The sequence below is a fragment of the Triturus cristatus genome, chromosome 4_1, assembly GCF_964204655.1.
Source record: "Triturus cristatus chromosome 4_1, aTriCri1.1, whole genome shotgun sequence".
NCBI classification, from domain to species: Eukaryota; Metazoa; Chordata; class Amphibia; order Caudata; family Salamandridae; genus Triturus; species Triturus cristatus.
This window is the reverse complement of record NC_140585.1, coordinates 564,835,389-564,856,578: the sequence shown is the minus strand read 5'-3', so window position 1 is coordinate 564,856,578 and position 21,190 is coordinate 564,835,389. Positions and strand designations below refer to the sequence as shown.

At 41.2% G+C, this 21,190-nt stretch overlaps 1 protein-coding gene across 1 annotated transcript in view; it reads left to right on the top strand.

Annotated features, from left to right (window-relative positions):
- LOC146855235 (cadherin-related family member 4-like) overlaps positions 1-21,190 on the top strand; it is a 767,858-nt gene that overhangs the window by 205,838 nt on the left and 540,830 nt on the right. Inside the window, exon 5 of the mRNA XM_085650585.1 lies at positions 7,536-7,658. Within this exon, the coding sequence (XP_085506711.1) occupies positions 7,536-7,658 (123 nt within the window). The remainder of the gene's footprint in view (positions 1-7,535; positions 7,659-21,190) is intronic.

Genomic DNA, 21,190 nt, shown 5'->3' with positions numbered 1-21,190 from the left:
CCTGTTACACAACGCCACTCATCCATAGAGTTACTCACACACATAGTCACTCATGCTAATAAAGAATCAAACATCCATTTACTTGCATATACAGTTATACACACACCACCACACTTACTTCTACAGAAACTTACACATACTTAGTCTTTTAAACAATCACTTATAGAAACACATACTTATTCATACAGGAACTCTTTCAATCTCTCACTCTCACATATACTCACTTATATACACCAATAGTCACATATACTAGTTTAAAACATATGTAGTTACTCATAAAGACACTATTGAGACAGTCTATCACTCACTATCACACCCATGCACACACTCATCCACCCATACAGTCCTGCACACATGCTGTCTTCAACACATACAAACAGTGAGTCACTCATTCATGCACCTATGCACTACATAATACCCCCCACCGAACCATACAGACACTCAGACACTCATACTGATACTCAAAAAACCAACTAATAATAATGCAGCCACTTATACACAAAGTGAGAGACTGATACAGATATTTACACATTTAAACATTACTCACTAAGCCATTTATTCACTAAGATACACTTAATCAGTCAGTTATACAATCAATTTTTCAAAAACAAATCATCCATTTAGACACTTATATACCCATTTATTCTTCCATCGACCGTGAGATATACATATATAAAACATATGTAATTTTCAGAAAAACACACATTCACTGGATGATGTCATCAGTGATGTCATTTGAGATGTCATCAGTGATGTCATGAGTGATGTCACTGACCATGTCATGAGTGATGTAATATGTGACGTCATCAGCAGTGCATTGCGGGCGCGCGAGTTATAGTTAGCTGAACTAACTATAACGGGGGAATTTCAATGGTTTTGTATGAGTGAAAAGTCCAGCTAACTATAACGCCAATGAAACCTATGTTTTTTTCAGTGATATATATAAAGATATGTATGTTTGTATGTATATGTATGTCTGTATGTATATATTTATATGCTCCCATGTTGCCCTGACTTAACTCCACTGCAGGCAAGTTCTTCAGAGTTCTTTATTTAGGGAAACCGGCATGTTGCATAATGAATATTTCTGCCCTGGCGCGTTTCGTAGACCCTTTGCACCTTAATCATAGGTTGCCTGCAACTGCACAGAGACATCCAAAGCACACTTTTATCCTCATGTTGAAAAGGTTTCATTGCCCTCTGGTGGGCTACACAGGTGAGTTTGATTTAAAGCATGCTGGTATCTGTAGTGTTTTTTGATGCAATCCTTACCCTGCAGTGGGTTCTGCGAGGATGCAGCTATTTATTCCTCGATTTCAAGCCCTCCAGTGCATCCTCAAGTCAGGTAGGACAACATGGGAGCATATATATATATATATATACAGAAAAAAACATAGGTTTCAGGCCTGATATAGTTAGGAATTAGCATTTAAAAAACCTTAGAAATTCACTGAAAAAACAATAGGTTTTAGGGGTGTTATAGTTAGCTGGACATTTCACTCGAACAAAACCATTGAAATTCCTCCGATATTGTTAGTTGTACTAACTACATCTCGCGCGCCCGCAATCCACTGCAGATGATGTCACATATTACATCATTCATGACATGGTCAGTGACATCACTGATGACATCTCAAATGACATCCCTGATGACATCAATGATGACATCATCCAGTGAATGTGGTTTGGTTCGTTATTTAAATATGTGTTATGTATATATAGCAATTTGCATTGAAGAATGAGTGGATAAATAAATATAAATATCTGGATGGAGGATTTAGTAGCAGTGTGATTGACTGTTTACTTGACTAATTTATAGTGTCTCACTAAATATATTGGATAGTGACTAAACTGTGTGAATATCTGTATCACTTTGTAAGTTGTTGTGTAAACTGCTACACCAGTTGGTTACTAGCTACGTGAAAGTCTATATTATTTTTTGAGTAGTTAACTGAGTATTTGTATGGGAGAGTGAATGTGTGTGTGGTTCGGTGGGGGGTGTGTGACTGCCCAAAGATGTGTGAATAGTTGATTCAGTAGGTATATGAATTTAAAACTACGTTATAACAGTTGTTTGGGTGAGTGAATATCTTTATGGGTGTGGTGATGAGCCAATATATGTCTCAATGGTACATGTCCAACAAACTAGGAAAATAAAAGCCAGTGTATGTGTCAGTTGTTGTATATAAATAAGTATATATATGACTCAGTGATTGTATGAGTGACTGTATGGATAACTGTTTACTTGTAATAGTGTTTTTATAACACACTAAGTATGATTTATTATCTATATGAATAGATGAAGTGGTGTTTTTATAAGTGTATAGCTAAGTAAAAATAAGTATGATCCATTGTTTGCATAAGTGAGTAGGATGACTTCATAAGTGATTAGGATGTGTGCTGGTGTGTAATGTCGATATAGGTGTATAAGTGATAGTGTTCTATTGATCATTCACAGCATGTATGAGGTAAGTGATTAGATGAAGAACCCCCCCAGCAACTCTGACAGCAAGAAAGCCTCATGGTTCACCAACGATCTCAAAGACTCCAAAAAATCCTGCCGTACCCTCGAGCAAACTTGGCGCAACGACCAGTCATCAGGAAACATGACAGCCCTCAAGACCGCCATCCGCAAACATCACCAGCTGATCCGCACCACCAAAAGGGCAGCTTTCAGAGACCGATTGGACAACAACTCTCACAACAGCAAGAAACTCTTCAGCATAGTCAAAGAGCTCTCCAACCCCAGCGCCAGGAACAACGACATCACACCATCACAAGACCTCTGCGACTCACTCGCAACATTCTTCCACCGCAAGATCGCCGACATCCACGACAGCTTCAGCACCCACACCACGCACCCTCCCACCAAGTCTATGCCCCCACCACCACCCTCTGCACCTGGAACCCCGTCAGCACAGAAGACACCACCCACACGATGAACTCCATCCACTCCGGCTCCCCAACGGACCCCTGCCCAAACCACATCTTCAATAAAGCCGACTCCATCATCACACCCCAACTCCGGGACATCATCAACAACTCCTTCACATCCGCCACCTTCCCAGAGAGCTGGAAGCATGCGGAGATCAGCGCCCTCCTGAAAAAACCCACCGCGGATCCCACAGACCTCAAGAACTTCACCCCCATCTCGCTCCTCCCCTTCCCAGCCAAAGTCATCAAGAAGACCGTCAACAAACAGCTGACCACCTTCCTCGAGACAAACGACTCCCTCGACCCATCACAGTCCGGATTCCGAGCGAACCACAGCACCGAGACCGCCCTCATCGCAGCCACCGACAACATCAGAGCCCGGCTGGACAACGGTGAAACGGCCGCCCTCATCCTCCTCGACCTGTTGGCCGCATTCGACACCGTCTGCCACCGCACTCTGTCAACCCGTCTCCACCGCGCCGGGGTCCAAGGGGAGGCTCTGGAATGGCTCACCTACTTCCTCGCCGACAGAACCCAGAGAGTCCGTCTCCCGCCCTTCCTCGCAGCGCCCACCAAGATCATCTGCGGCGTACCCCAAGGATCCTCGCTCAGCCCAACCCTCTTCAATGTCTACATGAGCCCCCTCGCAGCCATCGCACGCAAACACAACATCAACATCATCTCCTACGCCAACGACACCCAACTGATCCTCTCCCTCACCAACGACCCCGCCACAACCAAAGCCAGCTTCCTGGAAGGAATGAAAGACATCGCAGATTGGATGAAGCTCAGCCGTCTGAAACTGAACTCAGACAAGACGGAAGTCCTCATCCTCGGTCCATCCCCCTCCGCCTGGGATGACTCCTGGTGGAACCCCGCCCTGGGAACCGCCCCCAAGCCCACGGACCACGCACACAACCTGGGATTCATCCTTGACTCCTCCCTCACAATGACCAAACAAGTCAACGCCGTTACATCCTCCTGCTTCAACACCCTCCGCATGCTCCGTAAGATCTTCCGATGGATACCCACCGGAACCAGGAAGATGGTTACCCAGGCCCTCGTCACCAGCCGTCTGGACTACGGGAACGCCCTCTACGCCGGGACCACCGCCAAACTTCCGAAAAAACTCCAGCGAATACAGAACGCATCTGCCCGACTCATCCTGGACATCCCCCGACACAGCCACATCTCAGCCCACCTGAGAGACCTGCACTGGCTCCCCGTCAGCAAGAGGATCACCTTCAGACTCCTCACCCATGCACACAAGGCTCTCCACGACATGGGCCCCGAATACCTCAAAACCCGCCTCACATTCTACACACCTACCCGCCAGCTCCGCTCCGCCAGCCTCGCCCTCGCCACGGTCCCACGGATTCGCAGAACCACCACCGGAGGAAGATCCTTCTCCTACCTGGCGGCCAAGACGTGGAACTCCCTCCCAACCCACCTACGTATGACCCAGGACCATCTCTCCTTCAGGAGGCACCTCAAGACCTCACTTTTCGAGCAGTAGCGGCACCCCTCCCCCAACCCCCCCAGCGCCTTGAGACCCTCGCGGGTGAGTAGCGCGCTTTATAAATGTGATTGATTGATTGATTGATTGATGTGTGTATAAATCTAGGAATCACTGAGTGGGTGTTTAGAAACTTGTATTGGTGTGTCAATGGTTTTAAATCTGGCACTCTGTATTTTACAGTGAGTGATGAAAGGTTATACTAGTGTATGATGAGGTGTATCTGATTGTCACGTGGATGATGCCATCAGTGATGTCATCAGTGATGTCATTTGAGATGTCATCAGTGATATCACTGACCATGTCATGAATGATGTAATATGTGATATCATCAGCAGTGGATTGCGGGCGCACGAGATGTAGTTAGTGCAACTAACTATATCGGAGGAATTTCAATGGTTTTGTTCGAGTGAAATGTCCAGCTAACTATAACACCCCTAAAACCTATTGTTTTTTCAGTGAATTTCTAAGGTTTTTTTAAATGCTACTTCCTAACTATATCAGGCTTGAAACCTATGGTTTTTTCTGTGAATTTCAAAGGTTTTTTAAATGCTAATTCCTAACTTTATCAGGCCTGAAATCTATGGTTTTTTCAGTGAATTTCAAAGGTTTTGTAAATGACAATTTTTAATGTATTAATTGTTATACTGATTTTTTTGATACCTATTTACTACATTTTTTAAACTATTTATTTCTAGATATATTTTTTTAATTACATTATAATTACATTATTCATTACAATACAAAATATACTTCCTCAGAATGAATTACTTTAGTTTAAATACTTGGCAAATAGGCAAGTTGTTGCAATGGGCAACACAATTTCAAACACAAAGCAACATTGAGCTCAATGTGAATTTCTAGTTAAATGCAATTAGTTACTTTATGGATTACTTTTCTAACCACAGGACTGGATCATAGATTCACTCCTTGGACATCCCCTGTAAACAGTTGAGTAAAAGCGTTTTGGTTACAGTAGTTATTTTTAAGGAATATTATTGTATTTTAAAAGTTAACACATAGAATCACCAATGTTATCCTATGGCAGAAAATTCACTTAGCAGGTAAGTAGTGTTATCGTTACTTTTTCTTACTCAGTGGTGGATCCTGGATCCAGCACTGGCCGACCTCCTGTAAACAGTTGAAAGAATGTGTTTAAGTCATACAGACGATTTTTTAGGAATATTTTTAGTTTGTGAAAATAGACACTTAGAAACTTTTCTGGTGAAAACCACACAATGGATTCCTATGAAAGGAAATACAAGTTACTGGTAAGTACGCTTAGAATTACTTTTCAGGGTCAGTGCTGGGCTAAAAGATGCAGCACTGGTTTCTCTCCTGATAACAGGTGAGTAAATTGGAATTCGTAGTTCGGCTGATTTTAGAGGAATATTTGTACGTTTCAAAAATGGACACTTCGAAAATTTTCTGCTGAAAACCACACAATGGATTCCTATGGAAGGAAATACAAGTTACTGGTAAGTATGCTTAGAATTACTTTTCAGGGCCAGTGCTGGGCTAAAAGATGCAGCACTGGGTTCTCTCCTGATAACAGGTGAGTAAATCGAAATTTGTACTTCGGCTGATTTTAGAGGAATATTTGTATGTTTCAAAATTGGACACAGAAACTTTTCTGGTGAAAACCACACAATGGATTCCTATGGAAGGAAATAGAAGTTACTGATAAGTACGCTTAGAATTACTTTTCAGTGTCAGTGCTAGGCTAAAAGATGCAGCCCTGGGTTCTCTCCTGATAACAGGTGAGTAAATCGGAATTCGTAGTTCGACTGATTTTAGAGGAATATTTGTACGTTTCAAAAATGGACACTTAGAAACATTTCTGCTGAAAACCACACAATGGATTCCTATGGAAGGAAATACAAGTTACTGGTAAGTACGCTTAGAATTACTTTTCAGGGTCAGTGCTGGGCTAAAAGATGCAGCACTGGGTTCTCTCCTGATAACACGTGAGTAAATCGGAATTCATAGTTCAGCTGGTTTTAGAGGAATATTTGTATGTTTCAAAATTGGACACAGAAACTTTTCTGGTGAAAACCACACAATGGATTCCTATGGAAGGAAATGGAAGTTACTGATAAGTACGCTTAGAATTACTTTTCAGTGTCAGTGCTAGGCTAAAAGATGCAGCCCTGGGTTCTCTCCTGATAACAGGTGAGTAAATCGGAATTCGTAGTTCGACTGATTTTAGAGGAATATTTGTACGTTTCAAAAATGGACACTTAGAAACTTTTCTGCTGAAAACCACACAATGGATTCCTATGGAAGGAAATACAAGTTACTGGTAAGTATGCTTAGAATTACTTTTCAGGGTCAGTGCTGGGCTAAAAGATGCAGCACTGGGTTCTCTCCTGATAACACGTGAGTAAATCGGAATTCGTAGTTCAGCTGGTTTTAGAGGAACTAACTATAACTTGCGCGACCGCAATCCACAATGTGTAATTTCAGATGTCATCATTGATGTCATGAGGGATGTCACTGACCATGTCATGAGTGATGTACTATGTGACGTCATCAGCAGTTTATTGTGGGCGCGCAAGTTATAGTTACCTGATCTAACTATAACGTGGAATTTCATTGGTTTTTTTACGAGTGAAATGTACAGCTAACTATAACATGTGTGAAACCTATGGTTTTTTAAGTGAATTTGCAAGGTTTTGTAAATGATAATTCCTAACTATAACGTGTGTGAAACCTACGGTTTTTTCAGTGAATATATATATATATGAGATTTTTTTTTAAGAAAAGTCTTGGCTAATGCCTGACTTCTGGTGTTTGTGGCAATGAATTTAATTCAAATTGGACCTATTAAACAATACTTTGGAAGAGGCTAAGCCTGTATTTACTATAGCATGCTAAAAGCTGACAATTACAGACTACAGTGCTATAGCTTCATAACGTAAAATAATTTTATCCCTGTCAAAATCATCTTGCTGCATAACTTTTCTTCTACTTTATACTATTGTAAAAGGAAATGTATTACACTCAAATCTTCATTCTTCTGTAATTACATAGTGTTACGAGCTCAACTGCACACAAAAATGACAGTGCATTTTTTTCTCTGCAGTATACATTGCAAAGTGAAACTTCTGCTCCGTTACCGGATGGGGAATTCTTTTCTGTGGACTCCACAAATGGTGTGGTCTCGAGGACATCTGCAAATCCACTAGATTTTGAAGAAGGATATCATGTAAGACCTGAATTATTTCTAGTTCTTCCTTTAACATTTTAATAACATAGTTTGTATTTTGCAATTGGCAAAGTTTCCTTTGTAATAACGTTATTATTTTGCAAAAGATATAGTGCCTCATGTATAGAAATAAAATTTGCAAAAACTGATTGCAAATTACACACAGATTGTGGCTGTAATCTGCTTTTTTTTAACCAAATTATGTACTAATAGATAATTAAGAAAATTTACGATTCGCAGGGGGTTGCGTAATGATCTGACAAATTAATATTCAGTGGGCAGGTCTCAGTTTGGGATCCCGGTGAGTGGATGGTAATGCAGGTATTTAGTTGCTGCAAGGGATCACAGACCTCCACCCCTGCATCTGGACTTCCAAATGGGATACTTTTCTTTGACACATATTATATACACTCTGCGGTCTTACACCCCACCCATGTCTTTTTAAATCTTCATTTGTTATTTCGAGCACAATTTGTAAATCCTTGCTTGTATGGGGTCATTCTCTTGCAAATGTCCCTCTTTTTCATGCGCTGTTCCCTTTTACAGAGCATAGCCCAATTACTTGTTGAATTATACTTTTTTGCTTGTAGGTTCATTTTTGGCACTATTCTTTTTTTGCTTTCTGCAAGTGTTTCTGGAAGCATAGCCTTGGTCATGTGTCATCTGTATAGTTTTAAAACCTCTTTGTAGGTAACTGCTTTTCAAAGCTATTTATTAATATTTCTTTAATTTTTGTATGCACCGTGTCAACTTTATTTGCTTTCTGTATGCAATTATGTATTTTCCTTCTGTGTTTGTGTGTCAACGGTAAAGCTTTATTTCTACCAACATCTGTAAGGCTTTTTAAAGCTATTACTTTTCATTCTGGTTGCCACATGTTAGGCTTTTTAAAGCTATTTTAATTATTTGGTGCTTTTTGTGTTTGTTTGTTGTCTGTAAAGTAGGCCTGGGTGGTAAATTTGGTTCCGTGCGTTCTCAAAATGCGTGTTCGCGAGATATTTCCCCCGAGCACACAAGCAGCGTTCACGAACAGGAAAAAAGCATCACGAACAACCAATTCTGCGTGGTTGAGGGATTTCTGCGTAGCGCGACTACGCAAATTCCGCCCACCCCTACTGTAAAGCCTGAAAACCTCTTGTTTTTTTCTTGGAGTTTACCCTAACTGGGCCATACATTCCAAAGTGTTGAGCAAGTGAGAAGCTGGAGCCATCTGTTTTGTCTTATGCAGGAGAGGTACGGGGTGGATGTGCTGACCGGTGGGAAAAAAGCATAATCATGATGCATTTTAAGTGTAATTGTAATTACAGAAAAGCAGTCTTTCTTTCTTCCTCTCTTCCCATCCGATTCAGAACAGTTTGTTAGAGCCTTTTGCTGTACTGCAATGGACAAAAGACCAAATTAAAAAAGAAGCCCCCTGCCACTGCATCCGAATTCTCCCTCTGTTTTCATTCCATACCTGGGTAAAATAGCTTGATGGCCTTAGTGCCTGCATCAGATCACATTGAATCCAGATTTATGTGACTCCTCCATTTATCCATGAGCTAGCTGTATTGATTCAGAGAATTTAGAGACAAGATTGCACAAAAACATTCTCATTTACTTTTTTGGTGCCACCCTATATTAACAAGTACCAAGTTGAGTGCCAATGCTGCACAAGGCTTTTGCCTACTCTTATTTTGACTGTGTGTTGAATTAAACAATCACATAGTAGACTCCTTTTTCGGTCAGATTTAATCAAAGAGGTAACTCAATTACATCATATTTTTCTTTTACATTTTTCAACAACTCATGATCTCTTCATAAAAAAACCACACCGTGTTTTGAACAATAATTTTGTGACACAATATAAGAACAAATTTATAAGATTTCGACACCTTCCAAAAAACAATTTTAAACAAAAAGACATTCAGCTCTTCAACATTCATACCCATACACACCCATTCATATTCTTCAATAAATATACAAAACTAAGTGAACACTGTGTCAAATGACACGTGAAGGCCATCCAGAAAGGTTATTTATACTTTCGTTGCCTATACTCTTTCTTTTCTTGAAAATAGATTTTTAAGATGAACGATTGGCCTTTGCTCGTAAGGTCTACGCGTTTCGGAACCCGTATCTTGTTGGGAACCTCATCAGGACCAATGTGCTGAAATAAATGAACAGAAAATTGTTTACCCAATGTCCTATCTCTTAAAAACTGAGGTGGTTGCGCTATATTTAGTGTTCTCACCTGCAACTTCGATGCAGTCAATGCCTCACAGGGGACGTGTTTAGCCGTCTACCTCGAACTGTTGAGCCCGAATTATTCTGTCAAACCAAACAATGTACAAGATGTAATCAAATCTGGCCTACCTTAACATGCAACAACAGATAAAACTCTCTCTACGTCAGAAGTCAGTCTGTCAAACTAATATGGCGCTTACTTGAAGTGTGCGTCAAGGTGAGAGAATCTCGGGGGTCTTTGTTAGTTCTTTCCGACTCCTCGGTGTGACTTATAGTCTTGGCACCGGCCGTTTGTTTTAAAAAAATCACTCCAAAGTTTGCCGGTCGTATTCGTACCGCTGTGTGTCAAAAAGAAAGCGGAACTCATAAACATGGATTCTTGGTTGTTATTTGTATCTGCAGCAATGCTGGTGGTTCGAATCTCACCTTAATGTAACGAATTTCCCGCGTCTCGTTGGGATTCTGTGGCTTCGCTGCTCTGCTCGGTGTCCGTTCTCGTGAAGGAGTATTCATGAATGATTGGCGCGTTACGTGAAGACGTAACGTCAGTCTGAGTGCTTCTGGGAAATGTAGTTCTTATGAGCTGGTGGCCTCTTTTTTTGTTTTTTTGTACAACAAAACTTTGTTTTGTCCGACAAAAGGAGGACGGTGATATTTTGTATGGATCGCTGAAGAATTCTTTTTTATAAATTGCAAATTACCAATTGGATTCCTCTTGTTATGACAGGTCAATTATTTAGTTTTTGAAAAGGTTGAAGTGTATTATTTGCCAGGCGGATGAACATGGCACATCTGAGCTGTGACCAATCAGGCCCGAAGCTGTGGCAGGTGACCCTCACAGTTCTTTGGGTTCAGTTTGTCTTTATATCTTGATTATGTAAACTTACATACTCGGTGGAGATTCCCGGAAGGTCTTATAGATGTCATAGTGATTTGAATCAGCGCTTTAGAGTATGTCATCTAGTCGTTGTCACCTTCCTTCCTGATCTCTAATTCTATAGGTTGAAAATTTCGGAGAGTTCGTTTAGTCCGTCAACTGACGTGTTGAATTTGATGATCAACATTGCTTCCCGTCTCAATAGTTTTGAGTCCAGGTCCCCACCTCTCGCGTCCTTTTCGACTTTGGAAATGATGGTCCATCTCAGCTCTCTTTCTGTATGGTTTTTCGAGGACCAGTGATTGACAAGTGGTGCATTAGCAATGTGTTTGCGAATTCTTGATTTGTGTTGTTGGATCCTCTGTCTGATTTCTTGATTGGTCTTACCGATGTACAACTTCATGCATGGGCATAGTATTCCATATACCACGAATTTCGATTTGCAATTTGAAAACGTTACATGTTTCCAGTTGATGCCAACGCATCCGTTACTAAAAGAAACTCCTCTATTTGCCTTCAAAAAGGACAAAAGTATCGCCAACCAAATTGTACGGGCAGCCATGCCCAGAACCAAAAATGCTACAATCAGAAGCTTCCTCAGCTTACCTCCCATACAAGGGCACCACAAATGTGGCACCTGCACATGCTGCGAGTCAACCATCGAGGGTGATTTTTTCTCACACAATGGCATCAACTGGAAACATGTAACGTTTTCAAATTGCAAATCGAAATTCGTGGTATATGGAATACTATGCCCATGCATGAAGTTGTACATCGGTAAGACCAATCAAGAAATCAGACAGAGGATCCAACAACACAAATCAAGAATTCGCAAACACATTGCTAATGCACCACTTGTCAATCACTGGTCCTCGAAAAACCATACAGAAAGAGAGCTGAGATGGACCATCATTTCCAAAGTCGAAAAGGACGCAAGAGGTGGGGACCTGGACTCAAAACTATTGAGACGGGAAGCAATGTTGATCATCAAATTCAACACGTCAGTTGACGGACTAAACGAACTCTCCGAAATTTTCAACCTATAGAATTAGAGATCAGGAAGGAAGGTGACAACGACTAGATGACATACTCTAAAGCGCTGATTCAAATCACTATGACATCTATAAGACCTTCCGGGAATCTCCACCGAGTATGTAAGTTTACATAATCAAGATATTAAATATAAAGACAAACTGAACCCAAAGAACTGTGAGGGTCACCTGCCACAGCTTCGGGCCTGATTGGTCACAGCTCAGATGTGCCATGTTCATCCGCCTGGCAAATAATACACTTCAACCTTTTCAAAAACTAAATAATTGACCTGTCATAACAAGAGGAATCCAATTGGTAATTTGCAATTTATAAAAAAGAATTCTTCAGCGATCCATACAAAATATCACCGTCCTCCTTTTGTCGGACAAAACAAAGTTTTGTTGTACAAAAAAACAAAAAAAGAGGCCACCAGCTCATAAGAACTACATTTCCCAGAAGCACTCAGACTGACGTTACGTCTTCACGTAACGCGCCAATCATTCATGAATACTCCTTCACGAGAACGGACACCGAGCAGAGCAGCGAAGCCACAGAATCCCAACGAGACGCGGGAAATTCGTTACATTAAGGTGAGATTCGAACCACCAGCATTGCTGCAGACACAAATAACAACCAAGAATCCATGTTTATGAGTTCCGCTTTCTTTTTGACACACAGCGGTACGAATACGACCGGCAAACTTTGGAGTGATTTTTTTAAAACAAACGGCCGGTGCCAAGACTATAAGTCACACCGAGGAGTCGGAAAGAACTAACAAAGACCCCCGAGATTCTCTCACCTTGACGCACACTTCAAGTAAGCGCCATATTAGTTTGACAGACTGACTTCTGACGTAGAGAGAGTTTTATCTGTTGTTGCATGTTAAGGTAGGCCAGATTTGATTACATCTTGTACATTGTTTGGTTTGACAGAATAATTCGGGCTCAACAGTTCGAGGTAGACGGCTAAACACGTCCCCTGTGAGGCATTGACTGCATCGAATGTGCAGGTGAGAACACTAAATATAGCGCAACCACCTCAGTTTTTAAGAGATAGGACATTGGGTAAACAATTTTCTGTTCATTTATTTCAGCACATTGGTCCTGATGAGGTTCCCAACAAGATACGGGTTCCGAAACGCGTAGACCTTACGAGCAAAGGCCAATCGTTCATCTTAAAAATCTATTTTCAAGAAAAGAAAGAGTATAGGCAACGAAAGTATAAATAACCTTTCTGGATGGCCTTCACGTGTCATTTGACACAGTGTTCACTTAGTTTTGTATATTTATTGAAGAATATGAATGGGTGTGTATGGGTATGAATGTTGAAGAGCTGAATGTCTTTTTGTTTAAAATTGTTTTTTGGAAGGTGTCGAAATCTTATAAATTTGTTCTTATATTGTGTCACAAAATTATTGTTCAAAACACGGTGTGGTTTTTTTATGAAGAGATCATGAGTTGTTGAAAAATGTAAAAGAAAAATATGATGTAATTGAGTTACCTCTTTGATTAAATCTGACCGAAAAAGGAGTCTACTATGTGATTGTTTAATTCAACACACAGTCAAAATAAGAGTAGGCAAAAGCCTTGTGCAGCATTGGCACTCAACTTGGTACTTATTAATCGACTTGGCCTTGCTGCCATTTAGTCTAACCCAGAACTGTTCTTCCACCCTATATTAACCACACATTAACAGACATCCTCCCCTCCTGTTATTCCCACACGCACCCCCATCCGATAGGTAAAGCCAGTGCTTGTTTCTTTAAAGGCAGTCAATGTCATTAAGGGGCTGGTGCTGCTTTAAATAGATACCAGATATTGACAGGATGAGAGCCTGTGTATAACTGTGCACTGTTCACAAAGTGTCTAATCTGACACTATACAATTTTTGAAAGCATAATGTGTTTAATTTTCAACACAGAAACAAGACATTCTCTAGAACTTTTCACAATATTTGGATGTAAAACAGCGAGTAAAGATATTGCGGTTTGTACCAAAACAAATTCATGTCATGTATGCATAAAGAACTCGGTTACATACAGGAATCATGTGTAACATTACTTCAATTTACATGTAATGAACATTTGATAATGCAAAAAATTACAACACAACAGAAATGTAAATGCCCAATGCATTTCGGAACCAGCCGGTTCCTTCGTCAGGGGCCAATCTGAAAAATAAAGAGTAAACCATTTTGCTGGTGAGTGCAATTTGCTTAGGGCTCAATCTCTAGAACTCTAATGATGAACAAGCGTGTCTCAAAAAGAGTTACCTGTTCGTGTGTGCTATTAAATGTGCTCTGAAAAAGATAAAGATGTGACCAAGTCAGCAACAACTGGGGCTGTAAGGTGTACGTGAAAGATGACAGCAGATAATTGCCAAATTCACGCTTACCTGTTTATGAGGAACCTCGTGATTCTGAAAATGTAAAGAACGAACCATGTGGGGTTAATGAAGCTAACAGAACCTGGGATGAAATAAGTGTGCTCAATTATATTGGTTCCCGAGGAGATAAAATCTTACCTCTGACGAGATGCTTTTAGGAGCTGTGTGGAGAATAAATGGAAGATATCAACAAAACGTGCCGTGTGAAATAAATGGAGCTAACGGGAATTACGATTTGTGCAGTATTCACAATTTACGAGCGTTTCCAAACAGGTAAAAATCTTACCTCTAGAAAGATGTTTAATGAGCTGCGGAGAAAGTAAAGAAAGCGAGGTTTTAGAATCAACGCGTGACCGAAGTTAACGGATAGCTCGGCCACCGCAAATACCAGTGGCGGAAACCTTACCTAAAAGGTACTTCGGGACAAGAGTAACCGACGATTCTCCTCACGGGATAGATGGGTACAAAAAGTCAAATTTGAGGATGCTATTTCAAGGTAGAAACCGGAACACAAACCGGAAGTGCTCGACATAGACAGCGGACAATTGGGGACAGATGCAATCAGCTAAGTGTTTCTAACTAAACGGACGCACGGAAGCGCCATCATGGAACGGAGTCAAAAGACTTCCAGGAGAATTAGCAGATACACCAGGGTTCATGAGATGCTATAGTTATAGAAATGGAAATAGTAGGAGAAGAAAAGCAAAATCCTCAGAGAAAAGTATGCATCGTTTACGATTGTAGACACGCAGTCGGAAAAGCAAGCAGAAAGTCTAAGAAGCTGACATTCCTGCCTAGAACTTGTAAACAAATTGCACAATTTCGGTTCAAAGAGAAACTGCAGTATACGAAGAACTGGGAATTCAGCCTCTACGGTTGAGCCTAAACCTCGTGTTATACGAGACGAACATATAAGGAGTGTGGGTGTAAGGCGGACACTTGTGTGTGAGTCAGGATAGATAGGTATCGGGGGAAACGAAGGGGTTACCTGTGGCTTAAAAATAGTGCGCTGGGTGGTGATAAGTGTGTATCATGGTGTAGGTATTTTAGTTGTGCTGAAGTGCTTGTCACTTGCCTGAAATATGTGAAGTCACCTAGGGCTTCTCAAGCTGGTCGATAAGCTCGTAATTAAATGAAACATGACATGTCTAACCTGTCATTAAGACCAGTTGGTGCCATGGTGCCCAAAAGTTTGATCCAAAAGATCTCCCTTTGTAGGAGTCTCAGGTGGGTATTGACTCCTTGTTGTTGCTCCACATGTTCGATTATTTGGAATCTGAGTTGTGATATAGAGTGGCATGCTTCGTGCCAGTGGGACGCCAGAGGTGAATTTTTGCTCTGAGTTCTGATGCGACTTTTGTGTTCTGTAAGTCGTGTTTTCATTTTCCGTTGGGTTTTTCCAATATATAGTTTACCGCACGGGCATTTAATCCCGTAGATTACATTTGTGGTGTTGCAATCACTGGTGTGTCGGAGCAGAACATCCTTGCCCGTGGTGGGATGTTTTAAGATATTTCCTGGGATGATGTTATTACAATGCGAACAGTTTTGACATTTCAAAGTTCCTTTGTTGGTGCGGATGATGTGGGGTTTCTTCGTAGAAGATATTAGTTCACGAAGATTTTGACCCCTAGTGTAGGCATGCAGAGGCAATTCGCGGAAGATGTTATTGAAATCCGTTTCGTTGGATAGTAGTTCCCAGCGTTTATTAATGATTCTTTTGATAGCAGTGGAACTGGTCGAGTATTTAGATAAAAACACTATGTTTGATTTGTTTATTTTTCTGACAGATGTGAGTAATTCTCCACGTGATTTTGCCATCGCTCTTTGTGCACAAGAATCAATAATAGTGAGAGGGTACCCCCGTTCCTGGTATTTTTCTTTGTATTCATTAATCTTAGCTGTACTGTCAGATGTGTCCGAGCAGATACGTTTGATCCGAATGAACTGGGAGTAAGGTAGATTGTTGATGAGGTTATTGGGGTGGAAGCTGGAGAATTGTAGCGCATTGTTGCGATCTGTGGGTTTGGTATAGACTGTAGTGGTTAGTCCATGTCCATCTGAATTTTTGTTGATGGTGACGTCAAGATATTGGATGGTCTGTGTGTCGATTTTGTGGGTGAATTGAATCCTGGGATTGTGGGAATTTAGAGTGGTTATCATTTGTTCGAGGAGTTGCTGTGAGTTAGTCCAAACCAAAAAGATGTCATCAATGTATCGGCAGTATGTGTAGATGTTTGACCACCACTGGGGAATGTCCATGATATACTCCTGTTCGAACATAGCCATGAAGATGTTGGCGTACGATGGGGCCCCCGGAAAACCCATAGAGGTTCCCGAGAGTTGAGCGTAGAATCGTTCGTTCCATTTGAAGTAGCTGTGATGAAGGCAAAAGTGTAGTAGTTGTAAAATGAAAACTTTTTCTGTGTCAATGTCTTCGCGTTGGAGAAGGGCCCATTCAACTGCCTCCATACCTGTGGAGTGAGGAATAGAAGTGTAGAGAGCCACCACGTCGATGGTGCACAATAGCCAGGTGGATTGGATGTTGGGTTGAATCAGCTCAAGTTTCTTGAGGAAGTCTGTGGTATCCTTGGTGTATGACCACCAGTTCTGCACAAACTTTTGCAGGTAATGATCCAGATATTTGCCCACGGTGTCAAAAATTGAACCGCATCCTGAAACAATAGGTCTGAAAGGTGGTTGCTGTAAATTTTTATGTATTTTAGGTAACATGTAGAGATGAGGTCTGCGCGGATCTGGTGTGGTGAGGAACTGTCTGGTCTGTTCATCAATCCACCCTAAATCATATGCTTTTTTCAGGATGTCTTGTAAGATGGTGTCAAGTTGTGATGTTGGATCGGTTTGTAATGGTAAATATATAGATTGATCATTCACGTGATTGTTGACTTGTTGTAAGTAGAACTCTGTGTCCATTATGACAATTGCTCCTCCCTTGTCAGCGGGTTGGATGGTGATGTCTGGGTTATTTGCAAGGGTTCTCAGTGTGATTCTTTCTTTATTCGTCAGGTTCTGGTGTGTGTTCGAGCGAAGAGTCAAATTTTGTATGTCCTTTTTGACCATGATCTCAAATGTGTCCAGCATCTTGTGGGACACTGGGGCTTGGAAAGTACTGTAAGGCTAAATTTCGTCAGTTTACCGGTTTCTGGGGTTGCATCTGTGGCCACAATGTTAGAAAAATAGTGACGTAAGCGTAATGTCCGCATAAACTTGTACAGTGCAACATCAATTTCCAATTGGTTAGCATGACTGGTTGGAACAAAAGACAAGCCTCTATTCAAAACTGCTTTTTGGTGGGGTGTGATGTTAACTGATGAAATATTTATAATCAGGGAATGTTCTTCCCGCTGCGTAGCGATTTTCCTGCCCTTTCCTCGCCTGGTCTTGTTGTTGCACTTTGTGTCTCTGGTTGTAAGGCTGGTGGTATTCCTTGGTCCGGGGCCTGGGACAAAAAAGACACCGAGCTCGTTTTATCGGCTTGTTCAGTAGCATCCTTGGTTGGAGTTTGTAAGTTAGAGGACGAGGTTCCCGGCTGCACTGGTATTCTAGATGTAGCAATGTCCTTATCTGAGACCAAACTTTCCTCTGATGAATGCGTGTTTGGTTTACGAGGTTCAAATCTTTTGCGTGCATATATTTCGGCCCAGGTGTAAACCTCGTTTAACTTGTAGTCGATAGTGTCTCTTTTGTACTTCCTTAGTTTCCCCTCTTGTAATTCTCTACTGTACTTGTCTAGTTTTATGTTCAAGCCCTCTAGATTAATTCTCCAAGTGTCATGTTCTAACCTAGTCTGAAGTTCCTCTTTCAGTGTGTTAATTTCTTGTTCGAGATCCTTGATGGTTTTGGAGAGCTCCTCGATGATAAGAAGAATCAGGTCAAGGGAGCATTTGTTGAGGATTGAGAACCATTTGTTCATGAAGGTGGGGTTCAGGTGGAAACGGAATAGCATGGGTCTTATTGAAAGTCGTAGTCCTCTGGGGATCCGTTTGGCTTTGTGATACTGTACTAGTGTGGAAGCATGAAGTTGTTGGTTGAGTTGACGTCTGGTTAGATATTCAAGTTGCTTGAGTTGTTGCGAGATGGAGCCACTGTGTGTGTCCATGTTTTTTACTTCCTGAATTAAGGAATACATTTCAGATGCTTGATCTGTGGTATAAACCAAAGTAGTTGCTCTGTTGTCTGTTATGTTCGTTATGGATTCAAACGACATTTTTAGTTCGGGTGGGTGCTTCTCCTTGGTGGACAAAAAAACTGGTGAAACAGCGGTTATGTGGGGAGAGCACTCCGGTATTGAACCAATTTTATCAATAGTTCTCCGTTAGTAAAAACAGCGGTGCTACAGTTATGTAGGAGTTTGTCCTCTCCTACTGTGATAGAGACCAGATATTGACAGGATGAGAGCCTGTGTATAACTGTGCACTGTTCACAAAGTGTCTAATCTGACACTATAAAATTTTTGAAAGCATAATGTGTTTAATTTTCAACACAGAAACAAGACATTCTCTAGAACTTTTCACAATATTTGGATGTAAAACAGCGAGTAAAGATATTGCGGTTTGTACCAAAACAAATTCATGTCATGTATGCATAAAGAACTCGGTTACATAGAGGAATCATGTGTAACATTACTTCAATTTACATGTAATGAACATTTGATAATGCAACAAAATTACAACACAACAGAAATGTAAATGCCCAATGCATTTCCGAACCAGCCGGTTCCTTCGTCAGGGGCCAATCTGAAAAATAAAGAGTAAACCATTTTGCTGGTGAGTGCAATTTGCTTAGGGCTCAATCTCTAGAACTCTAATGATGAACAAGCGTGTCTCAAAAAGAGTTACCTGTTCGTGTGTGCTATTAAATGTGCTCTGAAAAAGATAAAGATGTGACCAAGTCAGCAACAACTGGGGCTGTAAGGTGTATGTGAAAGATGACAGCAGATAATTGCCAAATTCACGCTTACCTGTTTATGAGGAACCTTGTGATTCTGAAAATGTAAAGAACGAACCATGTGGGGTTAATGAAGCTAACAGAACCTGGGATGAAATAAGTGTGCTCAATTATATTGGTTCCTGAGGAGATAAAATCTTACCTCTGACGAGATGCTTTTAGGAGCTGTGTGGAGAATAAATGGAAGATATCAACAAAACGTGCCGTGTGAAATAAATGGAGCTAACGGGAATTACGATTTGTGCAGTATTCACAATTTACGAGCGTTTCCAAACAGGTAAAAATCTTACCTCTAGAAAGATGTTTAATGAGCTGCGGAGAAAGTAAAGAAAGCGAGGTATTAGAATCAACGCGTGACCGAAGTTAACGGATAGCTCGGCCACCGCAAATACCAGTGGCGGAAACCTTACCTAAAAGGTACTTCGGGACAAGAGTAACCGATGATTCTCCTCACGGGATAGATGGGTACAAAAAGTCAAATTTGAGGATGCTATTTCAAGGTAGAAACCGGAACACAAACCGGAAGTGCTCGACATAGACAGCGGACAATTGGGGACAGATGCAATCAGCTAAGTGTTTCTAACTAAACGGACGCACGGAAGCGACATCTTGGAACGGAGTCAAAAGACTTCCAGGAGAATTAGCAGATACACCAGGGTTCATGAGATGCTATAGTTATAGAAATGGAAATAGTAGGAGAAGAAAAGCAAAATCCTCAGAGAAAAGTATGCATCGTTTACGATTGTAGACACGCAGTCGGAAAAGCAAGCAGAAAGTCTAAGAAGCTGACATTCCTGCCTAGAACTTGTAAACAAATTGCACAATTTCGGTTCAAAGAGAAACTGCAGTATACGAAGAACTGGGAATTCAGCCTCTACGGTTGAGACTAAACCTTGTGTTATACGAGACGAACATATAAGGAGTGTGGGTGTAAGGCGGACACTTGTGTGTGAGTCAGGATAGATAGGTATTGGGGGAAACAAAGGGGTTACCTGTGGCTTAAAAAGAGTGCGCTGGGTGGTGATAAGTGTGTATCATGGTGTAGGTATTTTAGTTGTGCTGAAGTGCTTGTCACTTGCCTGAAATATGTGAAGTCACCTAGGGCTTCTCAAGCTGGTCGATAAGCTCGTAATTAAATGAAACATGACATGTCTAACCTGTCATTAAGACCAGTTGGTGCCATGGTGCCCAAAAGTTTGATCCAAAAGATCTCCCTTTGTAGGAGTCTCAGGTGGGTATTGACTCCTTGTTGTTGCTCCACATGTTCGATTATTTGGAATCTGAGTTGTGATATAGAGTGGCATGCTTCGTGCCAGTGGGACGCCAGAGGTGAATTTTTGCTCTGAGTTCTGATGCGACTTTTGTGTTCTGTAAGTCGTGTTTTCATTTTCCGTTGGGTTTTTCCAATATATAGTTTACCGCACGGGCATTTAATCCCGTAGATTACATTTGTGGTGTTGCAATCACTGGTGTGTCGGAGCAGAACATCCTTGCCCGTGGTGGGATGTTTTAAGATATTTCCTGGGATGATGTTATTACAATGCGAACAGTTTTGACATTTCAAAGTTCCTTTGTTGGTGCGGATGATGTGGGGTTTCTTCGTAGAAGATATTAGTTCACGAAGATTTTGACCCCTAGTGTAGGCATGCAGAGGCAATTCGCGGAAGATGTTATTGAAATCCGTTTCGTTGGATAGTAGTTCCCAGCGTTTATTAATGATTCTTTTGATAGCAGTGGAACTGGTCGAGTATTTAGATAAAAACACTATGTTTGATTTGTTTGTTTTTCTGACAGATGTGAGTAATTCTCCACGTGATTTTGCCATCGCTCTTTGTGCACAAGAATCAATAATAGTGAGAGGGTACCCCCGTCACCTCCGGCGTCCCACTGGCACGAAGCATGCCACTCTATATCACAACTCAGATTCCAAATAATCGAACATGTGGAGCAACAACAAGGAGTCAATACCCACCTGAGACTCCTACAAAGGGAGATCTTTTGGATCAAACTTTTGGACACCATGGCACCAACTGGTCTTAATGACA